Here is a 26,833-nt window from a genome sequence, read left to right on the forward strand (position 1 = left end):
CCTTGCACTATGGTTCACTATGGGAAATTGCCAATGCCTCATAAAATGAATACATTTGTTGAGATCCTTAGAGCTTCATTTGCATTCCTAAGAAACTTCCATTTTGCATGAAGGAGGTTCCCAGTTCCCTCTTTCTGCTGCAAATTATCACAAACGGAATTGAATACCACCCAGAAAAGTGCAATTTTGTGGGGGCACCAGGTCTTGAGCAGGAAATGGAGCTTTGGATTCCGACCATTGTATATAAAACATACAATGAATATGAATACATGTTGTCTAAGAGGGGCAAAGATGTTTCTGCAAAGAGGATGCATGTTTTTCCAACAGCTCAGCAAAAAAAAGGGGGGTATAAAATGTCCCCATCCGTAATAGCTTTTCAGTAACCTCAGGATGCCAAAAATATTTTACTCATAGGATTTTTTAATTTTTTTTTTAAAGTCAAACAGCATTTCCATTTTAAACCTGTGGTAAATATTCGAATGTGAGCCAAAAAAATATAGCCCTTCGAACATCGCTTGAAAACATTTGGCAATTTCCCTCCTGAAAGTAAATCCAAGGGCTCAGAAAATAAATATTCAAGAGCATTAATTTGTTTCTAGATGTGTTCGTGCAAGTAAAACAGCAGTCGTAATGTGGAAATTTCAGTCACATTTTGCAACTAATTGGAAGCAGATTAGAATTCTGCCTCAGGGGAACATTGTCAAACTAGAAGCTGGAGCAAATGAAGAAAGAGGTGAAAGAATCGTGAAGAGCTGACAGATTTACAGTGCTCAAGGCAATAAACGGGTACTAGATGAAAATGAATGTGCTTCACTGTACTGAATGCAGTTCCCTCAGTCATATCTCAGCAATAACAGCATACAGCTATGAAACTATTATTTTCAGCGGAGGCGGAGAAGGAAAGTATAAAAATGCAAAGCAGCCATTTATGCTGCATATATAAAAAGCTCACATAACCTGATCTGTTAGAGTAATAATCAGTCAAATTATTAATTTAAGGCCCTTTCTGCATCCTTTATTCATGGTGAGTAGTCTTTACTCATGCAGGTTTATTCTAGAACTATTTCCACAGCTACCATTCAGGGTTATAAAGAGATAGAAAACCAAGGAAAATGACCAGTATATATTTCTCAAGGTTATGTTGCCAGAGAGGGTAAAAAAAAGGACGTTGCTAGTAACAGACAGTCCAAACCGGCCATCTGTGACTAGATGATGCATGATGCCAGCTACAGGCACATGACTTCTACAAAGTACTTAGCCCCAGCTGCTTTTTTCAAAGCAAACAGTCAGCATGGAACGAGGCAAGTAAATTCTATTTTGCAGGGGAGGAGCATGAATATTATAAGGTTTAAGAAGCACGCTCCCTTCAGGAACTGAAACCACAGGCCACAAAGTTTACAAGGCATGCTACCTTCCTTTGACAAAATATAATCAGGAAAAATGAGCTGCATCCCTTTAACTGAGAAATAAAAGATGAACACAGACTCTGGAGAATATCAGGCCATAGCCGGATACCGAGCCTGACCCACAAGTTGAACAACAGTATTCAATCAGCCAGGCACCCAGCACATTTTGAGACTGGCATGGGTCAAATTGAAACCGCGTGGAGATCTGGCTGGCCCCTCCAGCTTTCTTAAGCAGGTAAACAGAAGACCTTATTACTGCATTTATCTCCCACCTTTTCCTCCAAAGGAGGACATGGTTCACGACCCTATGAGATAGGTTAAGAGGCTGTGACTGGACCAAGGTCACCCTATGAGCTTCATGACTGAGTGGGGACATGAACCCTGGTCTCCCAAGTCCTAGTTCATCACTCTGAAGCACTACACTACACTGGCTTCCTAGAGTCCTTCTGCTATGGGGCAACTATATAAATTAAGTAAATAAATATGGGGAAAATAAAATGTCACTTAGAGAAGGATCTGAAATATTTTCCTTGAAGCTTGAATTTGTTTTGTTCTGCATTGTCTTACCTGATGTTTTGATGTGTTGTAAAACTGCCTCGATGTTTTTTTCTTTAAAATATAAAGCGGTATAGACGTGAAACTGACAACAACAACAAGCCCCACTGCAGGGAAAATGGCGCCCAAGCACACTGTTGTGGTGACTGTAACTTGGGTTTAAGGTGCCCTTTGGTGATTAGCTTATATATCTGAGTTTCTAACACTGGTAGTCAGTACAGTGGTACCTTGGTTTTAGAACAGCTTAGTTTATGAACAACTTGGAAATAGAACGCTGCAAACCCAGAAGTAGGTAATCCGGTTTGTGAACTTTGCCTTGGAAGTGGAACATGTTTCGCTTTCTGTTGAGTGTGTTCTGTTTGTAAATTGAGTCTTCCGCTGCAAATCAGAGGCTTCCTGTTGAGTATGTCGGCTATTGAGTCCAGAGGTGATATTTGGAGCTTTTGTTTTCGTGTTTTTGTTTGTGTGGCTTTTTTGTTTTTTGACTGTGACTTGTTCTTTGTTTTATGGGACTGATTTGTGACTTCGTTTTTGTGACCGTGTGGAACCCATTTCAGCTACGGATTGATTAATTGTACGACTGCAGAAATAGATAAAAGCCCCCCATCCAAACAATGACTATCATCAGTGCACGTTTTAGGGATTGTTTTTAAAAGTCTGGAACGAATTAATCCATTTTGCATTACTTTCTATGGGAAAGCATGCCTTGGTTTTAGAAGGCTTTGGTTTTGGAACAGACTTCCGGAACGGATTAAGTTTGGGAACCAAGGTACCACTGTAGTTCCTGACCATAAGTGGTTTTCGCAAAGGAAGATTCATGTGGACAATGTCAAGGGACACAGAGGTGGCACAAGATAGAAGCAATTGTCATCCAAAGGCGAATGTGTTCCAAACGCCTTCAGGGCCAATTCTACCCTGGCAGTCTAAAGGGACACTGGGATACAGAGCTCAATTATGCTGGGCAGACAGCTTGAGTTGCCCGGCTGAATAAAGAAATCCCTTTACATGGAAGCATTATGCACAGCCCCTCCCCATGCTGGCTGACGTCGGTGGGAGCTGGTAGTCCGAAACATCTGGAGAATTCCAGGTTGTTGGTGAAGACTGATACAGAGGGCCGTTGCCGAGTTTATACAAAGCAGTCTCAGTAGAATACTGAATTGAAAAAACCAGACTGGAGGGAGACCACACAAAGAAGATGGAGGCTTTCTGAGCCCGAGAACAACAGGAGCAGTATACCCGCTTAACATACACCATGCTGAATAGGGTGCTTCATGCAGATTTCTACGAAGAGGGAGACGCATGCAAGCCTGCATACATTGGATATGGTCTGCCCTCCTTAAAAGAACAGTCTTGTTATTCCAGATCTGCACTGCAAGTCTATCCTGTTTCCATGCGTGGCTAGTAGCCCTGCTCAATTGGAAAGACGGGCCATTGCTTTATATTAGAATACCACCACGATTGGAGTTTTCTCCTTCGTAATTTAGAAGGTATCTACGGCTGATACTACACCTTCCGAAAATATGAATCGCGTTCCTCGTCCAAGTGTACGTCAAGTAACTGTAATTAAGGGCAAGGAGTAGACATTCGTCAATATATTCTATGGGAGCTTTTCTGTGTGTGCATTTTAAAAAGAACAAAACGTCCCGAAGGACTAGCCTTGGAACACTCCCACCAGAGGAAGGGTGCCAAACCTGGATTACTTTTTGCTCCTTCCATCAAAGAGATCAACTTGTTTCTCTCTCTTATCTTAAAAGGAAAGAAATAGAACACATAAACCTCATAGACGTACAAGTAATGTTGTTAAGAGACTACAGTAAAGCTACTGGATTTGATTGCATTATCCATGTATTGTGGCAAGCTGAATGACAACAAACATTTTACATCGAAGACAAAATTTAAAAACCCAAACTTTCCTGTCGAAACATTATTGCTTTAAATATGAGTCACCCGTGCAAATCAGCCAAGAAGGTGATATAAAATCCAAAAGAGCTATATTTTGAAAGGAGGTTATAAATAGGTTGTGTGTGCGCACGTTTTACTTTTCCTACAAACTGAGGTAAAGGAAAAAGCAAATTTATTAAATTCTTAGGGATGAGGCATGGCATTTCCTCCTCATGATACAGTGGTACCTCTTGTTACATACACTTCAGGTTACATACGCTTCAGGTTACAGACTCCGCTAACCCAGAAATAGTGCTTCAGGTTAAGAACTTTGCTTCAGGATGAGAACAGAAATCATGCTCCAGCGGCACGGTGGCAACAGGAGGCCCCATTGGCTAAAGTGGTGCTTCAGGTTAAGAACAGTTTCAGGTTAAGTACGGACCTCCGGAACGAATTAAGTACTTAACCCGAGGTACCACTGTATAGCTGTGTAATGTAGCTGGAGAAAACAGAAGTGGTTTCTAAGAAGTGACTAAGAATAGGGTTCTTTTAAAAGAGAGAGAGATGAAATCAATAACTAATATGAGGATGTACAAATGCAAAATGTACCATGAACTGCTAGTGACACCAGATGTTCTAAGAAAACCACCTAGGGGGAAACTCGTCTTTTAAAAACCCACGTGTTTACTTTAATCAAAGGGACAAAAGAAGGCCAGTTTAAGAGCTTAGTCTTCTGTTGCTAACAGAAGTGTAAAAATACAGTCAGATTCTTCAAGAAAACTACTAGCATATACTTTTTAATAGTCTATTGCGACATGATAAAAACCAGAATCAAGCTGACTGGTATAAAATTGACTGGCAACCAAAGACCATGCTATTATTTGAAGCTGTCATGGGAAGGCAATAAAATTGCTACCAGGTCTCCTCAAGTTACCCTTCAATAAAAAGAAGCCATCGGGGAAATAAGAGGGAAAAGAAAAACATCAAAACCTTTAAAGTTCTTTTTAAGTAAAATTATACTTTGTGGCACAATGCCATCTGCTTCCTGCTTAACAAGAGCCAATTCTACAACTTAAATATCAGCTTTCTAAAACTACCAAGCAAAACAAAATAAATAGATTCTCCTTTAAAATATATATACCTTACTTTAAGCTGAATTCATATGGAATAGGCTTAAGCATCCCTGTGGACCATTTTCTTCATGTTACTAGCTGACAATGAAGATTCCCAGGAGGCAGGAATACATAGTTGGCAGGGATCTTTAAAGCAAACAGCATTCATACAGAGAACAAAACAGGGGGAATAGATGGTAAAAAACCAGGATGAGCACATTTTCAGTAATTTGCCTGCAATCCTCCCCAATGCACCCAGTAAAATGATTTGCAAAGCATTATCCTTAGAAACAGAAGACTTGGTTCAAGTTATCCTTTATTCATCGCTACTGTCAATCTACTAGTGAAAATTAGAGGCACCTGTTATTTTATTTTAATCGCATCCTTCCTTGTAGGAACTCAGAATTACATACATGGTTGTTCTGCTTATCTACAACTACAGAGACTGGCTATAGGTCACCCAGTGAGTGGGATTTGAATTCAGATCTCCCCAGCCCTAGCACTGCACAACAACTACTAAGCCATACCGATGCTTAAATGATCAAACTGTTTAAATGCTGGAAATGTGAGATGATTATATACAAGGACACATATTAAACCAAGAGGAGCCAATCAGGTGTGGCCAACAGATTATATCAGAGACAGAGGCTTCCATCCAGCCTGATAGCTCAGTTGGTAAAGCATGAAACTCTTGATCTCAGAATTGTGGGTTCAAGCCCCACATTGGGCTAAAGATTCCTGCATTGCAGGGGGCTGGACCAGATGGGTCTTCCAATGCTAAAATTTTATGATTCCTGAGCAGTGACCACGCTGGCTAAAGGGATCTTTGAGTCCACACCATCTGAGTCGCATCATATTACCTACTCCTGGATTAAATCCATCTCCCATTTATTTAGAAGGCTCAACGTGGAATCCCAGAACCATGTATTTCCTTCTCTCTCAAGCCATCTCTCAGCCAGCTGCGGGTCAAAATAGGTTGCAAGACGTGTCTAACTTCATATGCATACCGCAAGCTGACATGAGCGCCGCATGCCTGATTTCTGAGGCTTGCCAAACGCTCCGTCTGAATGCCACTTGGACCACTGCCAAAACTCATCTCCATGTGGAGTTCATCATGAGATGGGAGGCTTCTAGTTATGGGAATCAACCAAGAGGCACCAGAATTATGGGTATGGTATGAACAGCCTTTGTTCCTAAGTCAGCTTTTATGCTTCACGACAACACACAATTTCACTCTTCCATTGACAAACCTATTTTGAGTAAAACTCAATATAGGTTTGGATTCAGGAGAGAAGCGCTAACTCCCACCTCCTGAATAGCCTTTCAACTCAAAATTACAAACCAAATGTCTTTCAAGTCACTAGGAATAGATTTACAACCCTGCATTCAAATCTAAAGTGCTTTCTTCCAAGCCCAGCAATTAGGAAAAACAAGTCAGCAAAAGAAAAAGGAGCTGATTTAAACTGGCTTTCCTATATGTTTAAGTAGCAATTCGTGGCTTTACAGAACTACTGGTTTTCCATTAGTTATATTAAAGGATGCATCTAATTCAAAATAATAACGGTTTGTGACTGGCATCTGTTTTAAACTAACACTGTGCAAATAATGGACAGGAGTATAAACCTAAATAAAATATAAATTTATGTAGTGAGTGCTCATTTCAATCAAGGGAATCGGTTTCAATCACTGAGAGAGACAGAAAACCGGTTTAAATCACTGATTTAAAATCAAGGTTTCCATTTAGAAATTCACAAAAGAATCATCATGCAATACTCTCATTATATGCCATTATAATGTATTAATTTGCAACTAAGCAGAGTTTTTATACAACCAGAGAAGTTAGCCTGCAATTTTTGCTCATGCATTCAATGTATTTATATACTTAATATTACTATTAATTTTATTACTTATACCCCGCTCATCTGGCTATATAAGCTCTGTAAGTTGTTTACATTTAAAATACTACTAATAGTAATATTGCATCATAATAGAAAGCAATGACAGAATAGCTTTCAAAAAGCTGGATATAAGCATATTTCTAGAAACTTAAAGTCAACAAGTTTCCTCAATGACTAAATTCCAAAAACAGATGTCTAGAAAAGACCCTATTTCACCTTGCCTAGCTTAGATGGTAAAGAGTCCCATAGAATTACCTCTGATGAGGATCCTACTATTACCCAGGGGGATGTCTATAGTCAGAGGTAGTCCTTCATGCTCCGAAGACTTTTAGGACTTCAAAAGTTAAAAGCAGAATCTTGAAATGGGCCTTGAAACAGAAAGTGCAGAAATTTCAGACTGGCAAGATGCATTTGGTCCCAGTTAGTAACCTTGAGGTCATTTTCTGTGCTAAATGTAGCTTCCAGACCATCTTCAAGTGTATTTCCACACACAACACAGCACAAAATTCCAAACATGGTGCTACTAGAAAGATTATCTTTCTGTCTAGGACAGGGATGTCCAAGCAGTCGATCGCACAAACTACTGGCCAATCATGGGGCGTCCGTGGTCAGTCGCGAGATCCTGCTCACCCCCCCCAAAAAAAGCTCAATAGCTTGGGTCAATCCAATGAGTAGATCACTGCCAGTATTTTTATAGTGGGAGTAGATCGCAGTCTCTTGGAAGTTGGGCATGCCCAGTCTAGGAGATACTACAGCTAACACAACAACATAAGTGACTGCAAGATGCTTCATGTCACCATGAGCTCCATAGGTTGGGCCGAATCTAATATTGTCCCTAGGACATGAACAGGATTCTTAAGGGGAGAGAGCAGCCTCAAGCAAAAAAACGATGCACATCATCTTCTAAATCACACAAATCACCTGCCAACAGAAGCTCAGGCTGATCAGGATTGAGTTCACTGGCCTTTATCCTGTTTATCCTAGGCATCAGTTCAACACTCCAACACTAACACACCTGAACATGATTAAAAGAAGCAAAGTTGGGTGTCACACTCCTGCTACCACAACCCAAACCCTCAAATGTCTTCACTTAAGTCTTTTCAGGTCTATGTTTAACATTATGAAGAGTTCTGTATATAGTGGTACCTTGGTTTGCATATGTCTTGGTTTGCATGCGTTTTGGATTACAAACATGTCAAACCCGGAAGTGCGTGTCCCAGTTTGCAAGCTTTTTTTTGGATTACAACCCAAGTTTATTTGGATTACAATTTTGGGGGGGAGGCCCCATTGGCGAAAGCGCGCCTTGGGTTACAACCTGTTTTGGTTTACAAACAGACCTCCGGAACGGATTATGGCTGTAAACCAAGGTACTACTGTGTGTTGCAAAAGTATTGCTCCTTACAGAAATGATAGAATTATTATTGGCTCTCCCTATGCAAGTATCTAAGATCATTCATATTTGAAAACTAGGTTCCATAACTTTCCATAAACTGGGGCTGGTAGTTTCTGAGAAAACTAAGTCCTATTCAGGCACACTACTAGTGTGTAAACCTTGCATGCAAGCAGGCATGAGTGTGCTAAGCTCCACCTCCACATTGAAGGTGACCTGGAAACTACAATTAATCCAAAATGCGGCAATGAGACTGGTGACTGGGAGTGGCCGCCAAGACCATATAACACCAGTCCTGAAAGATCTTCATTGTCTCCCAGTACGTTTCTGAGCACAATTCAAAGTCTTGGTGCGGACCTTTAAAGCCCTGAACGGCCTTGGCTCAGTATACCTGAAGAAGTGCCACCACCCCCATCGTTCAGCACAGACACTGAGGTCCAGCTCCGAGGGCCTTCTGGCGGTTCCCTCTCTGCGAGAATTGTGGTTACAAGGAACCAGGCAGAGGGCCTTCTCGGTAGTGGCGCCCGCCCTGTGGAATGCCCTTCCATCAGATGTCAAAGAAATAAACAACTATCTGACGTTTAGAAGACATCTGAAGGCAGCCCTATTTGGGGAAGTTTTTTATGACTGATATTTTAATGTATTTTTAATCTTATTTTGGAAGCCGTCCAGAGTGGCTGGGGAAACCCAGCCAGATGGGTGGGAAATAAATAAATAAAAGATGTCCCAGAGACACCAAACTTGTCATTGTGGGGAACAGAATACCGAACTAAATGAACTTTTCATCTAATGCAAAAAGGCTCTTTTCATCCTCTTATTTTGCCCTTGCACCAGAGTTTGGGAATGTCCCAATATTTGCCTGACCAAAGCTCCCAAGATAATAACTAACTAGAGGTCACTATTGTTTCAACTCTATGTAAAGTTATCTGAAAGCCTCTCCAGTCCAAATCCAACGCTCTGAGCCTTGTAAACACCGCATGTAAACAAACAAGTTGAAGATTACACTTGTATGCTCTCATTACTGATTTTATGACCCATGTATTAAACACAATGAGATAAAGTTGACTTTGCAAGTTGTAAATCAATGTCTTTTAATGGTTGCATCAACTAATTGGTTTGCACTTTCATTTAGAAAACAACTGAAGTGGAAATGGAAAACTTCTCCACTTGAAGTTTCCAGTTGCTGATTTCAATTGCCTCGACTGAAGATCCACTGTGCAGGAGATCTACAGAGTAATGCCAAACCATAGTTTAGGGCTTTGGGGATGACCTGTCCTCGCCTGCTTTTCCCTCTCACTTCTGGAGTTAACAGCAAACCATAATTTGTCAATACATTCAAAGTGGACAAACCATATTGCTTTAGGCCAAATTATAGCTTGTCCGTTTTTAATGCATTTATTTGCACCTACCTGAAAGTGATAGGGAGAAGGAAATAACATGAGAACCAAGGGCTCATTCATTGTATCAAAAATGACACAATGTGATGCATTATAAACACGGTCCAACATTTACCGATAAAGCTGGCCAAACGACTTAACTATTAAAAATAATCTAGAATCAAGGACAAGATTGCAGTGAAACCACTTTTGTGTTAAACTCCAAAGTAGTCAAGATGGTAGAATCATCACTCCAAACTGAATAAGTTGGCAGCAAAATGTCGGATGAGTCACTGTAAGGATGTTCAAAATTACAGACTATGAGGCACAAAATCCCAGCTACATTTACACGGAAGGAACTTTGGGCTTTGTTACCAGTGTTAGAAACTCAAGATATAAAAGCTAGGCGCCAAATGGCTCCTTAAACCAAGGTTGCAGTCGCCAGAACAGGATGTCTAGTTGCCATTTGGGGGCCCTATGGCTCGGAAATCTTATTTTTCAAATGATGGACGACTGTGATTGATTCTCAGTTAAACACCTGGCAGTGACAACCTTGAGCTAGGTTAAGAACTTTCAGAACTTAAAGAAGAAAAGTCACTTGATCCAGGGATAGTCTACATATATTGGCCTACTCCGACCTCTTTTTCTGAATGGTGACTGCTCCTGCTGAGGCTGCAGTGAAAAAGCAATTTGGTTCCAGAAATTCACTCTGATTGGGGAGATAAAATATAAGTGATAGAATTCTACAGGATGGGGTATTAGTGTGTGAAAACTGGTAAGATCCATGGATCCCCAGGCATGCACCTCCAGATGGTGGAGATGTCAGGCGTCATCCTAGCACCCAGGCACCTTCACTTGGTCGCAAGTGGTTGATAGTCAGGTGCAAAATGCGCCTGACCAATTTCGAACATTGGGTTAGGTCCAGTTTGCATGCTTCCTGGAAGGTAAAGGTAACGGACCCCTGGATGGTTAAGTCCAGTCAAAGGTGACTTTGGGCTCATCTCGCATTCAGGCCAAGGGAGCCGGCATTTGTCTGCAGGCAGTTTTCCAGTTAGTGTGGACAGCAGGACTAAACCGCTTCTGGCGCAAAGAGACACGGTGACGGAAACCAGAGCACACAGAAACGCCGATTACCTTCCTGCCACAGTGGTACCTATTTATCTACTTGCACTGGTGTGCTTTCGAACTGCTAGGTTGGCAGGAGCAGGGACAGAGCAATGGGAGCTCACTTCGTCATGGGGATTCGAAACGCTGACCTTCCGACGGGCAAGCCCAAGAGGCTCAGTGGTTTAGACCAGAGTGACACCTGCGTCCCTATGCCACCTCCAGATGGTGGCGATGTCAGGCGTCATCCTGGCGGTCAGGCACCTTCACTTGGTCACAAGTGGTCGATAGTCAGGTGCAAAATGCGCCTTGCGAATTTCAAACGCTGTTTGTGGGCCAACAGCAAACCTTGTGTTAAGTCTGGTAAACAATCCTCGCTTGCTAGGGAGGAACAAACCATGATCCTGGTTCAGATAGCACACTAAGCTGGTTTGCTTAACCAACTGTGGTGGAGCAAATCGCGTTTGTGTGCACTAGCACACAGCTGGTGCACAGTGTGGTTTATTAAACCTTGGCACATTGTTGCGTGTGAAAGCTGCCAGTATTTCTCTGAATCTGAAATGCTGAGATGTGCTGCTGTCTTTTTACAATGGCCTTAGTTGGTTGCTCTTGGGAACACAATGCTCTACTAGATGGTTCACTGGCTGCAGGGCTGTGTTTTCCTCCTGTCACCAAATTGGTTTTCAGTACAAGTTCCAAGGGCACAGAGCATCTTCTTTGCAATGGGAACAGTAGATCCCATCTTGAGGCAAAGTAATTCTATTGGGAAGGTTGTCATCAAACCCCAACTTAACATCATCATCATTATTGCCAATGTTACTTCATGATCTTTTTCAAAAGATTTTATTTATAAATTTCAGAAGTTTACAAATTAAATACACAATATATATTTCCAATTAATATTTATCATTTGACTTCCCCTTCATCCCTCCGCAGTTTCCCCATATTTTCTAATATTGCTGCGTGTTATAATTAATCTATACCATATCCTTCCTGCTTGTTTTACTGCTGTTCTTCATTCAAACCCTACTTGCGTTTTTACATGTTTACAATAGCTCTTTAGATAGTCCAAGGAAGGTTTCCAATCCTCCTTAAAAATGGCCTCTTCTTGATATCCAATTTTCATGGTTAAATTTTCCAATTTGGCACATTCCGTCAATTTTAACTGCCACTCTTCTTTTGTTGGTACCACCTCATCTCGCCATTTCTGTACATATAGCATTACTCTTGCTGACATTGTGGCATAGAAGAGTAAGTTCATCTGCCTTTTGGGAACATCCATCCCAGTTTTCCCTAAAAGAAACGCTTCTAGGGTTTTTTGGGAAGAGTTACTTTAATTTTTTTCTTTACCTCATTTTCTTTACCATCTCCCAACAATCCTTAGCCACTCTATAAGTCCACCCCACATATGGTAAAATGTACCTTCAGCTTCTTCACATTCCCAACAGATACCCAGATTTATACATTTTTTCCCAATTTGCTTCATGTCAGATACTATCTATAGATCATTTCCATAAAATTTTCTTCCAGGGCATAAAACACTGCAAATTTCAAATTCGGTTTCCACAGTTCCCCCCACAACTCAGTCTCAATAATATGTCCCACCATCCCTAGCCCAATGGATCATAGCAGAACATTACAACATGATCAATCTTACATCTTGATTTATTCTTTTAAAAGGGAAGGAAATCTTGATCAGCTGGCTTGATCACATGCAGCATGAACAGGAGTGCATTAGAAAGCAAAACATGCAGATGCAAAAAGAGGGCAGATGCTAGCAGAATTATCCATCTGGGGTTTTCCAAAGAGGCGCCAAAGGGTTTCCCTCAACCTCCACATTCTTTCACTGCATATTTGTGTACAACCAGGATCCCGAACAATGTCTGTGAATAGGGAATCAGGGAATTAGTCAATGGACTAATTTGTGGTGGAGCACATCCTTTGCATGCAAAAGGTCCCAACTTCAATCCATTACATCTTCAGATAGACCGGAGAAAGACTTTTGTCCGCAAATGCCTGTCAGTGTGTGGAGCTTGATGGTCTGACTTGGTATAACACAACTTCCCAGAAGATTTGATTCCAATTAAAAAGCTGTAAACTCAATGAGTTCATAGCATGAGCTATGAACCGGGTGTTCCTATTTCAGCTGAGCCTTTAATCATTGGTCTCAGTCCCACAACAATGATTAAACCAAACCATGGTTAATAAACCATGGTGTAATTTGAGCGTCAGTCCCTGACCCAGTAACTTAACCATAGTTTAGGGAAGGGTTTCCCAAACCTGGGCCTACAGTTGTTTTCACTACAATTCCCATCATCCCTGATCACTCGTCCTGCTAGCTAGGGACGATAGGAGACATAGTCCAAAAACAGCTGGAGACCCAAGTTTGGGAGAGCCTGGTTTAGGGTCATGTGTGAACCAAGCCACTGGGTGGCTAAAGAGAAACTGCAATTTCTTAGCCTCAGACCTCCACCTGTAATATAATAACATTGCCCTCTATTGCAGTTATAAAGATTATTGAGATTGATAAATATGAAGTGCTTTGAACACTTAAGAAACTGCTCTATAAATGTATAACTTGCCATTCTGTATGCGCTGTCACACTGCTTGAAGAATGATATAAGACTTTTATTGCTGCTTATACGTCAGAATTTGTGCATGAGTCTGTTGGCATGGCTCATCAAGGTCCATTATTTAGCAGCTATGGCAGTGCCCTGATCTTGCAAGCTGACTCTTTGCTGTAGCCTACATATTCTCTTTCCAGAGAAATGGATTGGTTGGAAGCAAATTCTCATAATGAGCCCCTTTTGCCTGACACAGATATTTTGTCCCTACTGAAAGCTTCGTCACCTGAATGCAGTGCACCTGTGTTTAATGGTGATGTTGAAATGCTTCACAAAAGTGGTGCAATACAGTGGTACCTTAGTTCTCAAACTTAATCCATTCCGGAAGTCCGTTCCAAAACCAAAGTGTTCTAAAACCAAGACGTGCTTTCCCATAGAAAGTAATGCAAAATGGATTAATCCGTTCCAGACTTTTAAAAACAACCCCTAAAACAGCAATTGAACATGAATTTTACTATCTAACGAGACCATTGATCCATAAAATGAAAGCAATCATCAATGCACTGTACTATAAAATAAATAAGACAGTACTGTAGATGATAAAAATTAAAATTATTATTTTTCCTTATGTGCACTGATAGTCATTGTTTGGATGGAGGGCTTTTATCTATTTCTGCAGTCACACAATCAATCAATCAATCAATCAATCAATCAGTAGCTGAACTGGGTTCCACACAGTCATAAAAGCAAGTCACAAAAACGAAGTCACAAGCCACAGTCACAAGTCAGTCCCATAAAATGAAGAACAAGTCACAGTCAAAAGACCGAAAAGGCCACAAAATCAAAAGGTTGAAAAGACAAAAGCTCCAAATATCATCTCAGTGTTGCATCGGTGCTTGGGACTCAACAACCGACAGTCAACAAAAATCCTCCGATTAACAGCGGAAACTCAATTTACAAACGGAACACACTCAGCAGGAAGGCAAAGTTCCAGGGCAAAGTTCACAAACCGGAACACCTACCATACTTTTCCATCTATAAGACGCCCCCATGTATAAGATGCCCCCTATTTTGGGGGACTCAAATTTAAGAAAATGGGGGGAGGAGATCGCACAGAGTTATTGAGCTTTTTTGCAGAGGATTGCCCAAGGCTGTTGAACTTTGAGGGGAGTGGGGATTATCCGGGTTGTTGAGGTTTTTTTAGAGGGGATTGCCGAAAATCACTCACCAGCTAGCCTACAAAAAAACACCTCTCGTCTGTCCCATCACTGGCAAAAGCTGCCAATCGCCCACCCAACTGCCGCAGCATCAGCCAATCAACACCAGCCATTGACGCTGCAACCAATAACGCGCCCAATAGCCACTGACTATGCGGAACCAAACAATCAAACGTCCGCCCTATGCCCTATCCATGTAAAAGACGACCCCCACTTTTTAGCATGATTTTTAAAGAAAATAACTTTGTCTTATGCACGGAAAAGTACGGTACTTCAGGGTTTGCAGCGTCCTATTTCCAACTTGTTCATAAACTAAGCTGTTCTAAAACCAAGGTACCACTGTATATAGAAAGGACAGAGAACCTCAAATTTCTTATTTCAGTGAAATAGCTTCCACTGAAGGTTGCAGGTTCGATCACTGCAATCGACAAGGTACATATTCCTGCATTGCAGAGGTTGGGCCAGATAATTCTTAGGGGCATAGCTGTCAACTTTTCCCTTTTCTTGCGAGGAATCCTATTCGGAATAAGGGAATTTCCCTTAAAAAAGGGGAAACGTTGACAGCCATGTTTAGGGGTCCCTTCCAACTCTACAATTCTATGAAAGAGACTGGACCCTCCCAACAGCAGTTTCTTATGAGGAGATTACAAAGCAGGATAATAAAAATAAAAAACCATTGCTGTTTCTAGTGTTAAGGGGATCCTTCAAGTATCTTTTGCTTTTACTGTTATAAAGTGCTTGCTTATGTTAAACAAAATTAAAAAAAATAAGTGTAAACGTTTCAAGTGGAGTTTTAAGTCGGGAATTCTAAGCAATATTTATTATTTCAAATACAGATTCAAGAGTGGGAATTAATCTAGATTAATTTTAAACAGAGTATCAGAGTTTGAACCTATATAATATTTATGATTTCTGGGTCGTACCACCATAGCCCATAAAAGTTTCCAGAGTCTTATATTCAAGAAATTCAAGTACCCTAACCCTTAACCTGCCGAAGAATTGATGCTTTTGAATTCTGGTGCTGGAGGAGACTCTTGAGAGTCCCATGGACTGCAAGAAGATCAAACCTATCCATTCTTAAGGAAATCAGCCCTGAGTGCTCACTGGAAGGACAGATCCTGAAGCTGAGGCTCCAATACTTTGGCCACCTCATGAGAAGAGAAGACTCCCTGGAAAAGACCCTGATGTTGGGAAAGATGGAGGGAACAAGGAGAAGGGGATGACAGAGGACGAGATGGTTGGACAGTGTCTTCGAAGCTACAAACATGAGTCTGACCAAACTGCGGGAGGCAGTGGAAGAAAGGAGTGCCTGGCGTGCTCTGGTCCATGGGGTCACAAACAACAACAACCCTTAACCCCTTCAGAATACAATGTAATTTCCACACATTTTTGTGTGTGTGTTTTGTTTTCAATGTGGCAACAACTTGGTTCTCACCCAGTTGAGGCTTTTAGACTAGATTATAACAATCCAGCTGGCTCATCACATTTTCCAAGGCAATGTTATAATGCCTCATTCCCATTTGCTAAAAACCTATTGCTTCATCTCCGACACAGTATGTTCATTTCATTATTATTATTATTATTATTATTTGAAGGATGCTCCTGTAAATATCAGGATGTAATTGTTGATATTTAAACAGTGTTCCTCTTTTTCTAACAAAAGGTTCACAAGTTTTTTGCAGGCAGAGATATATACTGGAAGATGGGTTTGGGGGCTTAAGTGATTGTTGGAAAAAGTAGCTTTCCAATTATCACAGACCTGCCAGGAAAAACAGAAATGCATTATGTGTTAATGATCACAACCAGGGGTCCACGCTTAACTCTTTTGTCAGAACTACAGCAGATCCTCCCCGCAGCTTCACCATTAACATGTCTGTTTCCTGTCAGCCTACTCAAGAGATAATGCCATTTATCTCAAGGCAACACAAGACCAGTCATTAGCTTCAATAACAGACCTCAAACAAAGGCAGGAAGATGGTTTTTTTTTCAAGGTGCACAGTCTGCAGCCAAGAATCCTATTGCCTAACAGTTCAGAAATTCAGCTTTTGTCTTTCAAATGATTTTCTGCACCTAATGCAACAATTTCAGTTAACTTTCTTAAAGAGTCTGTTTCCTGGAAATTTCAGTGAGCAGCTTTTATCATGTATACCATTAGGTAATTGGTAATAACCTACTAAAATTATCCTTTGGGAATGTTTTTCCCCCCTGCCCTCCCCCTGTTTCCCTTTTTTCCCTCTCTCTTGCCTCTGGGGGGGAGGGAATGGACAGAATAATTCAAGTACTTGCTAAATAATGAGATCTTTGAAAAGCTGGTCCTTGTTGGGCTGCTGGAGCTAATTCCCTGTTCTCAATTCTTCAGCGATAAACTAAAACTAAGCTTTTCTTAAAAGTATAGAGGTTTGAAATATGCGTATGGGCACACATTGTCCCTGGCTTTCTTGTATTCTAGAAATTCACTGCCTTTCTACAAAGTTACAGGTGAATGTTTTAAATAATAAAAAAGTGGGGGAGGGGAATGTTAGCAAATCTCACATTTGTTCAACTCATGTTTTTTTAGATTGCAAACTGGGAACAGATGGTACATTGCGTGTTACTTGAAATCTGGTTATTGAACACCTCTGTGGTTACACAAGAGTTTTGCTTAGCACTTTTAAAATGCGTTTTCATTTATTGGGCTATAAACTGCTTCTTCGCTCAAAAAAGTATTTATATACTCCTAATTAAAGCACGCAAAGCAAGCTGAAGCTGAACACATCCTAAAATTCCTTTCATTTCTTTTACTGGAGATTCATGAAGTTGTTGGTTTTTTAAAAAAATATATGGTAAGATTAAGTAATGTCCTGTGTAAAATTTACATGCCCCCCCCCCAAGTGGTTCACAACAACCACATTCCTTTAGATGCTTTGCTTTATGCATGTCTCAGGGCCCATTGTTTCAGTGTTACTTTAACCTTGCAGAGGAATTCAATACAGAATGAATCTGGACTGAGAGGTCACTGGGTTCATACAGAAAGCCTTCCTCAGCCAAAGGCCACCACCTCTTCACCTAGATCCAGAAAAAACGTCGTCACACTACTAGACAGCGCTATAGAGCATTAAGAACCCGGAGCAGGGCTGATTATGAAGCGCCCAAGAGTTATCAATGTTTTCGACAGCTAAATCCCTTATGTAGCTTTCAAAACAGTTTGCTGTCCAGCAACAATGGACTTTGTTCCTTAATTACAACCAGTGACCTTTCTGCCCTTTGCTTCTCCCGGCAGTGAATAAATGGCCCCTAAACAGCAGCATTAGCCGACATATTAAAACACACACATCTTCATAAACTCATAGGCTAGCGTTTGCACATCACGTTAAAGCTGCTGGTGTGCACAGAGTTTTGCTCCTGGCTGCGATGTGCTTGGAGGTACCAACCCAACCAAGACGCCCAAAAATGTTGTGTTGCCCTAACCTGGGCTTTTGGGTTTGCCCCCCCTAAAAAAAACAAATTGCAAGCAGTAAGAAGAGAGGAAACTTTGCCTACCACTTGTGACCGCCTGGAGCAGAAAACTTGTGGTTCATTGCTCTAGGAGCGAGAGAGGACGACTTTGGAGAACTGTACATTAGCTGGTTCAGATTATACCATAGTTTAATGCTGACTGTGGTTTAATATGACGTGCGAACCAGGCCGTTAAGTCAAAACATATTCTTAAGAAAAACGTGTCAAGTGTCCCATGACGGTACAGAAAATGCAAAAAGCTGGCCACAATAATCAGTCGCTAGCAATTGCATGTTAATAGGCTAAGGGTGTGTGTTTTTTTTATACACACACTGTACCAGTTTTGGTAAACGTGCACAATGAACAATTATTGCACACACAGCATATAAATCAAATGGGAAGTTCTTGAAGACTACTTAAAATTTTCACAGGGTAACAGCAGCAGAAATTGATAAACCATAAAAGAAAGGGGCACTCGTGCTGATTGGCAATTTCTGTAACTTCCTACAAATTTGGCAATGATGAAAGGGGCCAGATTTTAACATTCCAAGCCTGACATGAGTATTTGGCCTACCTGTCACAACTAGACACTCAAACCTTTCCGATTGTTTTACTTATTTACACATCGGTGGTGTGTTAACCACCCAATGGGCTGAACAAATATGTAACCTCAGACGTTTTTTAAATTCCAAGATACTCACATCTTCTACCTACACATCAAGGGAGTGGCATCTCTTAAGAGGAGAGAGGAAGACACTCACTGGATTCAGTTGGGCGTGATTTTGTGTGACTTTCTGCAGTACAGAAACAGAAGAAGCAAACCCCCCCAAATAGACTCTTTAAGCAAAACGTTAAAATTAAATAGCAATTGTGCCTCTTGGGAATCTGCTCTCAGCTTTCCATGTTGTGGCTGTTGCTTTTTAGAGAGCTAAGCGCTGTCACAGACAAGAAGACAAAGGTTTTGAATATTCAGTTATTAATAAATTTGAGAACCTATTTAAAGGGAGATGCCAGTTTAAGTGTGGAAATTGATTCAGCCACCCACTGCTGGAAAATCCATGCCAAGTCCTAAAGGGATGCTATTTGTGTGCTGGTCACGTATCTACTACATCTTTGGACAGAGGAAAGATTCGATTTTAATTCCCCAAATATATCTTCTTCTTTTTCCTCGGCAAGGACTATGCTTGGTTATCTTTTTTAAAAAAGAGAGAGAGAGAGAAAGGGGAGGAGAAGGAAACAGCACCACAAAGTGCCACATCCTTTTGCAGCAAGGTTTCACATTCAGACACATAATATTTGATTGAAAGGAATTTCTCCCCGAAGTAAAAACCTGAAGGATGCTTTTAGACAGTAAGCCAACACACCAGTGTGGCAGACAATGGGGCAGCACTGCAGGGCTCTAACAAGTGAAGTCATTAAAGTCAGTTTGAGCCAACAGCAGTGGGTGTTACTGGTAATTCAAACTCCACCGATTCTATAAAGGCAAGTGCTGAAATAAGAAGTGCTCCTTTGGAGAGAGAGAGGGGGGGAAAGCTCCTCCAGACAGGTTTGTTCCTAGTTTACACATTACCTCATTTACATTACACTGGCTGAAATGTACTTTGCTTGTATATGAATTCATTCCTCATATAATTTCCTGTGTGACTGGAATGAAAAGGAACACACACACAAGGGGGGTGGGTGGGAAGGAGGGAGGGAGGGAGAAAACCACACCACTGTCTAATCTCTTGTTGCCATGACAGCAGCCTTTGAGATACTGAAATGTTCAGATTGCCAGCTAAACAAAATTGTTGAATGTGAACATTTGGCTGAAAGATTAAAAGGCTAAGGAGGTTAGGAAAGGGCAGCACCTCCCACATTCCAGCCATCCACTGAATCCAATCAAATGGCTCTGACTCTTTAACCACAAGCATTGTGAAGACTGGATTAGGGCAATTTATCTAGATAGTTAAAGCAGATTAGAGAACTGCAATTTGAAGGCTATTGGCAACAAAAGCAAGTGCCTACTGTACTGAGTTAATAAAAAAACACACACACAACAACACTGGACCCTGAGATTTTAGAGCAGCTTTCAGAGCACAGCAGAAGCATTTCACTAAGCCAGAACACAGACTGCACTTTATACTTTAGGAAGTCAACCAATCTGGGTCTCTCTCTCTCTCTCTCTCTCTCTCTCTCTCTCTCCCCCCAAACTCCCCACACATCTGCAGCTAGGAAAGAATTACACAGAGACCATTCAGAGCCATGTTTGCAAGCGAAGAAGGAGGACACAACCAGAACTCAACACTCTAAATGAGAGAGAGAGAGAGAGAGAAGGCTGTGCAGATTACGTTGCAGGCAAATGGGATCTTGTCCAAGCTGTAATTTGCAAAAAAAAAATCAAACAGGCATTTGCTACAGCGAGATCATTTTGAGCATGTCTTAGGGATGTGGGGGGGGGGGGGAATTAACAAGCACAGGATTCGCTCGAGAATTATGCGCCGCACAAGAGTCACAGACCTGGCCCAACGCAGCCATTGCTCCTGAACACCTGTACACAACTTTTGTGCACTCAACGCAGAAAGTTCTCCAGCTCTGAAACTTGAAATGGGAATAATGTCTGAATGATTGTGTGCAATCATGTCGCCAGCTATTACCCAGCAGGGCTCTTTCTTGAGTGGGGAGTAGGGGTGGGGGGTTGGGGAGGGGTTGTCTTTGTTTAAGCAACCTGTAGAATTAATTTGACTCTTAATTATAAGCCAACAATAGCTCCCTAGATGACAAAGGAACCTTCTGTCCTCTGGATGCAGAACAATCCTTGCTTACACCAAACGCTGCCCCAGTGAGCAATAACAATAGGCCAGAGAAACCAGTCCCCTCCACCTCCCTTCACAATGCAAAGCCATTTATCCTTCGCAGAGAACATCCTTCAGACTTCAGTGGGGAGGGAGAAAAACACACACACATTTTTCAACGACTCAACAAACAGGCAGCTCACATGAAGGAACTCCTTCATGTGGAGAGAAGAGATAAGAGAAGGAGACTGCTGGGCAGAGGACAACATGTTTTCCTATATTTGGAAAAGAGGGTTTTGCACACATAGATCTGGGAATAGTGCGGACCCCCTCCCCCACTGCCCTCCTTCCAAACAGGTTATCCGCACACCACATGCCTGCTGACAAAGCACTCCTCATGGCAGTTTCTGAATTATGTAGGGCTTCCTGGCTTTGGTAGGAGCAGCAGTGACTCTCCACCTTATTATTCCACCTCCCCAAAAAACAAAAATACAATAACACTTTGGGATTATTCTTCAAACCCATGGCCTTAGAAGATTCCAATATCTGCTCTGTAGCCTTTGTTGCTGTTGTGGGGGTAGGAATTTCTCGACACCTGAGCAGAAGGGACACCACCACTTTTTCCCCCTTTGAGTGTAGGCAATGAAAAACACACAACAGATATGCAATTTCAAACAGCAAGATTAACAAACGCCGAAGCCAAAACAAATTAAGAACCACAATGCATTGGTATTTCCCCCAGAAACAACAACAACAACAAAAATATCCAAACAAACCGCAAACAGGTAAGATTTACTCCAGGGTGCCAAGAGGTGGCTGGGTGAAAACCAAGAAAGGGAGTTTGAAATGTTATCTGCAAACAGCGCGAGAAGCTGGGCAAGAGTTGTGGGAAGTTTCATCAAACAACAAGGAAGGGGCGGGAAAGCACATGGTCTTACCTTTTCTGTTTTCAGCTTCTTGATTCTCCTGTGGCTTTCCTCCTCCTCCTCTTCTTTCTTTACCAAGAGAGAGTTCCCCATTAACCCTGAATCTGGGGCGCTTTTGCTCACATCCCCCACGGCGGAGGCGGCGCAGTTGAAAGGGCCGTTGCTCCCAACGCCACCTCCCTTGGTCCCAAAGCCATACAAGTGCCCAGGGGGAGGTTGGCTCCCGTTGTTGTTGTTGTTGTGTCCCTGCTGCAGGTCAAGTTGCTTGTCCTTCCTGGATTTTCCTCCATCCTTATCCCGCTTGGAGCCTCTGCTGCCCTGGGCTTTACCTGCCTTCTCCTCTTTATTATTTTTCCCACAGGAAGCAATAGCGCTGCCGCTGCCGTTGTTGTTGTTGCTGCTGCTGGTGTTGTTATTGCCATTTGAGTTGGCGCTCACACTTTGACCCAGCGCTGAATTCATGCCAGCCGCCTCGCCTGAGCGCCCTTGGGCTTCCTGCCTCTTGCCAGCGCTGCTGATTTCAGGAATCCCATACAAGGCAGAAGAAGGCAGAGATTTACTAGCATCCTTCGAAGTTTTACTCCTTTTCACTTTTGATTTGCTCGGTTCTTTGTGTGAAGAATTCCCCTGCGGGGCAGGGGGCTGGACGGAAGCAAATTTTAGGCCATCAGCTAAGGCGGAGGTAGCGTTCACCCCACTGGAAGCGAGACCCCCACAATCCTTGGAACTCGAGGAATTATTCATCTCAAATTTCTGTCTGTCCTTCTCCAAATCAGCATCCAAATCAATGATTAAATTCCCAACCCCAATTTCCCAGTCATCACCACTGTCATAAGCATCAACCGTGTTTGGATCCACACCTTTGCCAGCAGCGGAAGTGTTCAATGACATCCTGAATATGAGACCTCTGGAGTAAAAATCAGACGAACTTTCCTTTGGAGATGAGGGGACATTCGTTTATCTCCGTGGGCCTTTTTAAAATGTAATTCTTCTCGCTTTCCTTCCCCAGGTATATTTGGGTAGATACCCTGAAGTCCAGGTCCACCTTTTCCTACGAGGAAGGGGAAAAGTCGAATATTTCTTGGCTGGGTGTTACCAGAATATAATAAAATTAAAAATATAGAGGCAAGGGAGACAGAAAAGACACTCCATATATTAATTTTAAAGAGGTCTGATAAACTGAAGCCTTTGATAATGAGCATCTTCCCTAGAGTTGCATCCCATCATCCAAGATCAATCTTTAAAACGGCATGTACCAAAAACAAAAACCACAGCAAAAAAACACAAAACCCTTTTAAAGTTGACAGATTTAAATCCACACAAAAAATACCAAGCAGTGAATGTGATTCTGGATCACTTAGGCACAAAGAGAGAGAGAGCAGCTTCCCTCCCAAAATGCATTCCAAAAATTTTGTTATTTTAAACCAGCCCCCTTCAAGTTTTGTGACTTTTCTCTAGATTAGATTATCTTGTTTCTGTGAGGGAGGCGGGGACGGAGGAGGTTACTGACACACACAAAAAGAGCCAATGAAAGTGCATATTCATTTTAGCCTTTTTTTGTTTACCTGAGGGAAGGTGAATGCACCATTTCTGTTTAAAATGCACAGAAGATAACATTTCTAAAAGTGGTCCTAATGTCGTCTTAGGTCACCCACGGCTCCATCTGTTAAATATAGTATTACTGACTGTACAGGAAACTGATTAAGACATACACTTTAAATGATCTACTTCCAAGGCGGCCTCTAACCGCAAATGAGTGTGTGTTTGACACAGCTCAGCTAAAATTATTTTCAAAGGAATCTGCCCATTTCCAATGGCTGAGTGTCCAAATATTTACATACATATTACGTACATTGCTTACCTTTAATCCTTTATCATTTTTTTTTTATTAAAAAAAAAATTAAGCCAGCAAATCAAAATTCTCTCCTCACTGGTCTCAGCAAAAAAGTCAGCTCCCCCATTTCATTTTGCTTAAAAAAGCAAGTGATCACGTAGAAGAAACCAAAGTAACATTTCTGCCAGAGTAATCGTCGAGGAACATATTTCCACTTTGGCAATGAGGGGGAAAACAGAGGTCCCCCCCCCCCGCGCACACACACACACAAAACTACCACCACCTTTTCTTTGGAGATTTGGTGTTTTTTTCCTCCTTAAAATATTTGGTTGCTCACAACTTCACAGGCTTGCAAGGTAGCATTTCACATTCACAACATCAGAAGCCCTCAAGCACCCCCCTAAAAAAAGAAAAAAGAAAAATCCTTTTCTCCCCTCCTTTGCTCGAGCAAAGCACCAAGATGATGTGATTGTAGCAAAAAGAAAAAATTTAAAAGGTTGCAAAATTGTTTTCCTCCAACTTCACATCCCGTCTTCAGTTCCAGATTCTGCAGCCATCCTGATCAGTAAGTAATGATCCCATGAAAGAAACCTACAGGCGTCCGGGTTGTTACAAGGCAGAATGTGCTAACATCGGGGAAAATTAGTGAAAGAGAGGGAGGGGGGCAAAGAGAGGACTGAAAATCTGGGCTGGATTCCGCCTGTTAGTCGGGAAGTGGCATTTCCCCCCCCCCTCCCGTCCTGACAGATCTGACTTCTTGAACTAACTTGAGGGGGAAAGAGGGAGGGAGGAAGAGAGAGAGAGAGATAGAAGGAAGGGATGAGGGAAAGAGAGGAAAAGGGAGGGAATAAAAGCAGAGCCTGATAAACCAGTTATCAGAAAATTTGGTGGGAGTGCGGATGCAAAGGGAGCCTTTGCAAAAAAAAAAAGAAGGAAGCAAAATATTCCCACCATTTAAAGTTTAAATGGGGTGGGGAATCGGATTGCAATTGCTTTTCAGGGTTTGGGTGTTTGCAGGCGTGAGTAAGTCATGTGGTGGGTAATTCAGTAATTAAGAGTCCAGAGATATAAAAATGGGCGACCTTGTTTTCAGGACAGAGGGGTGTTTCTTTCCCCCCCCCCCTCTTTTTCAGAATCGTTCCAGCAAACCCTGGTTCATCGTTTTCATTTATTCCCCTCCTCCTCCTCCTCGCCTTGGCTGGGTATTTTTTAATTAGCTGGCGCTTGGAAAGCTAAAAGCTGTAATGAATTGCGGCGAGATTGGAAAAGCGGAGCGTTGCATGTATGTTCGAGGAGGGGGAAGGGTGGAAAAAAAAGAGAGAGGGAGGGAGGCAGGCGAGAAAGAAAGAAGGAAGGAAGGAACGCAGCAGGCAAGAAGGAGGAGGAGGGCGCGGGAGAGCGGGGGATGGGCGAGGGAGAAGGAGCCACCAACCATCTAAAAGGAGCGATTTTGTTACAGTTCAAGCTTTTCACATCACGTGAGGATCAAGGGCTCAATTGGTCGTCGTGAGAACAAAAAAAAAAGGGGGGGGGTTGACAACCGTATCAAGAAAATACTGATCTGGTCTTTAAAAAGGAAAGAAATGCGGTGGGGGGTTTGGAAATAAGGTCGATTTTTCTCTCCCTTTCCCTCGAGGGCTGGCACAGCTTGCAGGTACGAAGCCCAAAAATACTGCAAGGATGGGGAGGGTCCTTTGCAAGGCGATCTATTTTTATTTCATTGTAATAAAATGCCAGCGCAACGAACCACTTCGCGGATCTCTATCGGGCCATGGCAGTTTTGGGGGTTGCGTTTTTATTTATTTGCTTTTTTACACGGGAGGAGGTGGGAAGAAGAGGCTGTTTTTTGACTGGCTCACTGCGCCAAAAGCACACGGGCTGCCCCGGTTTTAAGCATTGCAAACATTTGTTCCAATGTGACAGAATGACATTTCCCTCCCCCCCTCCAAAAAGAAGAGAGCTTCTTGTGTATTTTAACACAAGCTCTTCCCGATCTTCTTTTTTTTGGAGGGGGGAAGGTGTGAATAACAGGCAAGGTCCATAATTATGTCAATTTTTATTCTCCCTATTTGGTCAGTAACACCCACCCCCTCCAAGAAAAAAGGTAATATGTTTAACGCGACCCCTCCCTTCCAGTGCACGTTAAGGATGATTTGTGCGACGCTTTCAGCCCTCTCCTAAATATTCCTCACCGTGATCGTGGGTTTTTATTTCTAAGCCCGAATACACCAGGTTGCACACATTTCTTAACACTCACTCCCCTTTCATATGAATATATATAAATATATATCAGTATATGTTTATATATATCCCCTCTAAAGTGCTATCGAGAGACACCACGCAGCCGTACTTACGGTCTGTATTGAATCGAGTTGACCTTTTCCTTCTACAACTGCATTGAGTGTGTTTTGGTTGCAGCCGATTTTTATGTTGGGAGGAAAAAAACATTTAAAAAAAAGAAGAGAGAGGCTAGATTTCTTCAACAAGATTTATGGGTTTTTGGTTTTTTGTTGTTGTGTTTGTTGGAAGAAAACAGCACCAGATGTCATGGACCTTTAAAATAAAAAGAGGATTTTTTTTGAAAATTAAAAAAATAAAAAATAAAAATCCCTGCAAAACACACAGCCTCTCGCCATGCACACATGAGAGAGCGCACTGCACAAACCAGCTCAGCTGCAAGCAGCGAGCAGCAGAAATCAGAACTGCAGAGAAAGCAGAGAGCGTGAAGCAAGCATAGACTCTGTACCTGAAAAGGGACTTTTCTTTGTTCCCAATGCCCTTTCCCATCCGTCCAATCAGAGGCCAGCTTTTATGAAACCGGGCTCTCTGATTGGACAGCTGCTCCTCTCGGCTGCCGGAGGGGGGGTGAGAAATGCACGCGCGCGCTCACACACACACATAGAAAAAGCCTTGTATTTTGCAATCGCCCGGCTGCGCTGGGGGCTCCACTAGGCAGCCTCTTGCTACAGCAAGATACAAATCATGTTTCCCATTTCAATTACGGCATTAGCCTATACATTTTATTTAAATTAAAGGAGCAGCAAAGCGGGTGAGGAGAAGCGCAAGCCGCGTCTCCTGCAGGGAAGCAAGAGGGAGACTCCTCCACTCATGTGTGTGTGTGTGTGTTGTTGCTGCTGCTGCTGTTTGCAAAACCACAACTAATGGCTTCCCTATGTGATTTTTTTTTTCCAAGGAGCCATTGAAAATCTCGTCTCGTTTCTCCGAATGGCCCCTCGCTGAATCTTTGCAACAACACGGCGCTGCCTGCGGATCTCCTTTTAATAATAATCATAATAATAAATAATAATAATACAGATGAGAA

At 42.1% G+C, this 26,833-nt stretch overlaps 1 protein-coding gene and 1 long non-coding RNA gene across 4 annotated transcripts in view; both read right to left on the bottom strand.

Moving 5' to 3' along the window:
* Window positions 1-26,214, bottom strand: part of ZNF608 (zinc finger protein 608) — a gene marked incomplete at its 3' end in the record, with an annotated part of 135,059 nt that extends 108,845 nt beyond the window's left edge. Inside the window, exons 1-2 of one of the 3 annotated variants that reach the window (XM_080972279.1) lie at window positions 25,866-26,214; window positions 21,690-22,728 (exon numbers count right to left, since the gene is read on the bottom strand). In XM_080972279.1, the coding sequence (XP_080828405.1) occupies window positions 21,690-22,568 (879 nt within the window). In that variant the 5' untranslated portion in view covers window positions 22,569-22,728; window positions 25,866-26,214. Of the gene's footprint in view, window positions 1-21,689; window positions 22,729-23,538; window positions 24,940-25,865 lie in introns of those variants that run through there. The other 2 variants (XM_080972278.1, XM_080972280.1) reach the window with 2 other exon arrangements.
* Window positions 11,552-12,660, bottom strand: LOC308458570. The gene is made up of 2 exons (XR_013977567.1): window positions 12,380-12,660; window positions 11,552-12,015 (listed from the first exon to the last, which is right to left on the bottom strand). It is a non-coding gene; the product is annotated as an uncharacterized lncRNA (long non-coding RNA).
* Window positions 26,215-26,833: the final 619 nt, after the last annotated feature.

This window comes from Podarcis pityusensis, assembly GCF_964106645.2.
Source record: "Podarcis pityusensis genome assembly, chromosome: 11".
Taxonomy (NCBI): domain Eukaryota; kingdom Metazoa; phylum Chordata; class Lepidosauria; order Squamata; family Lacertidae; genus Podarcis; species Podarcis pityusensis.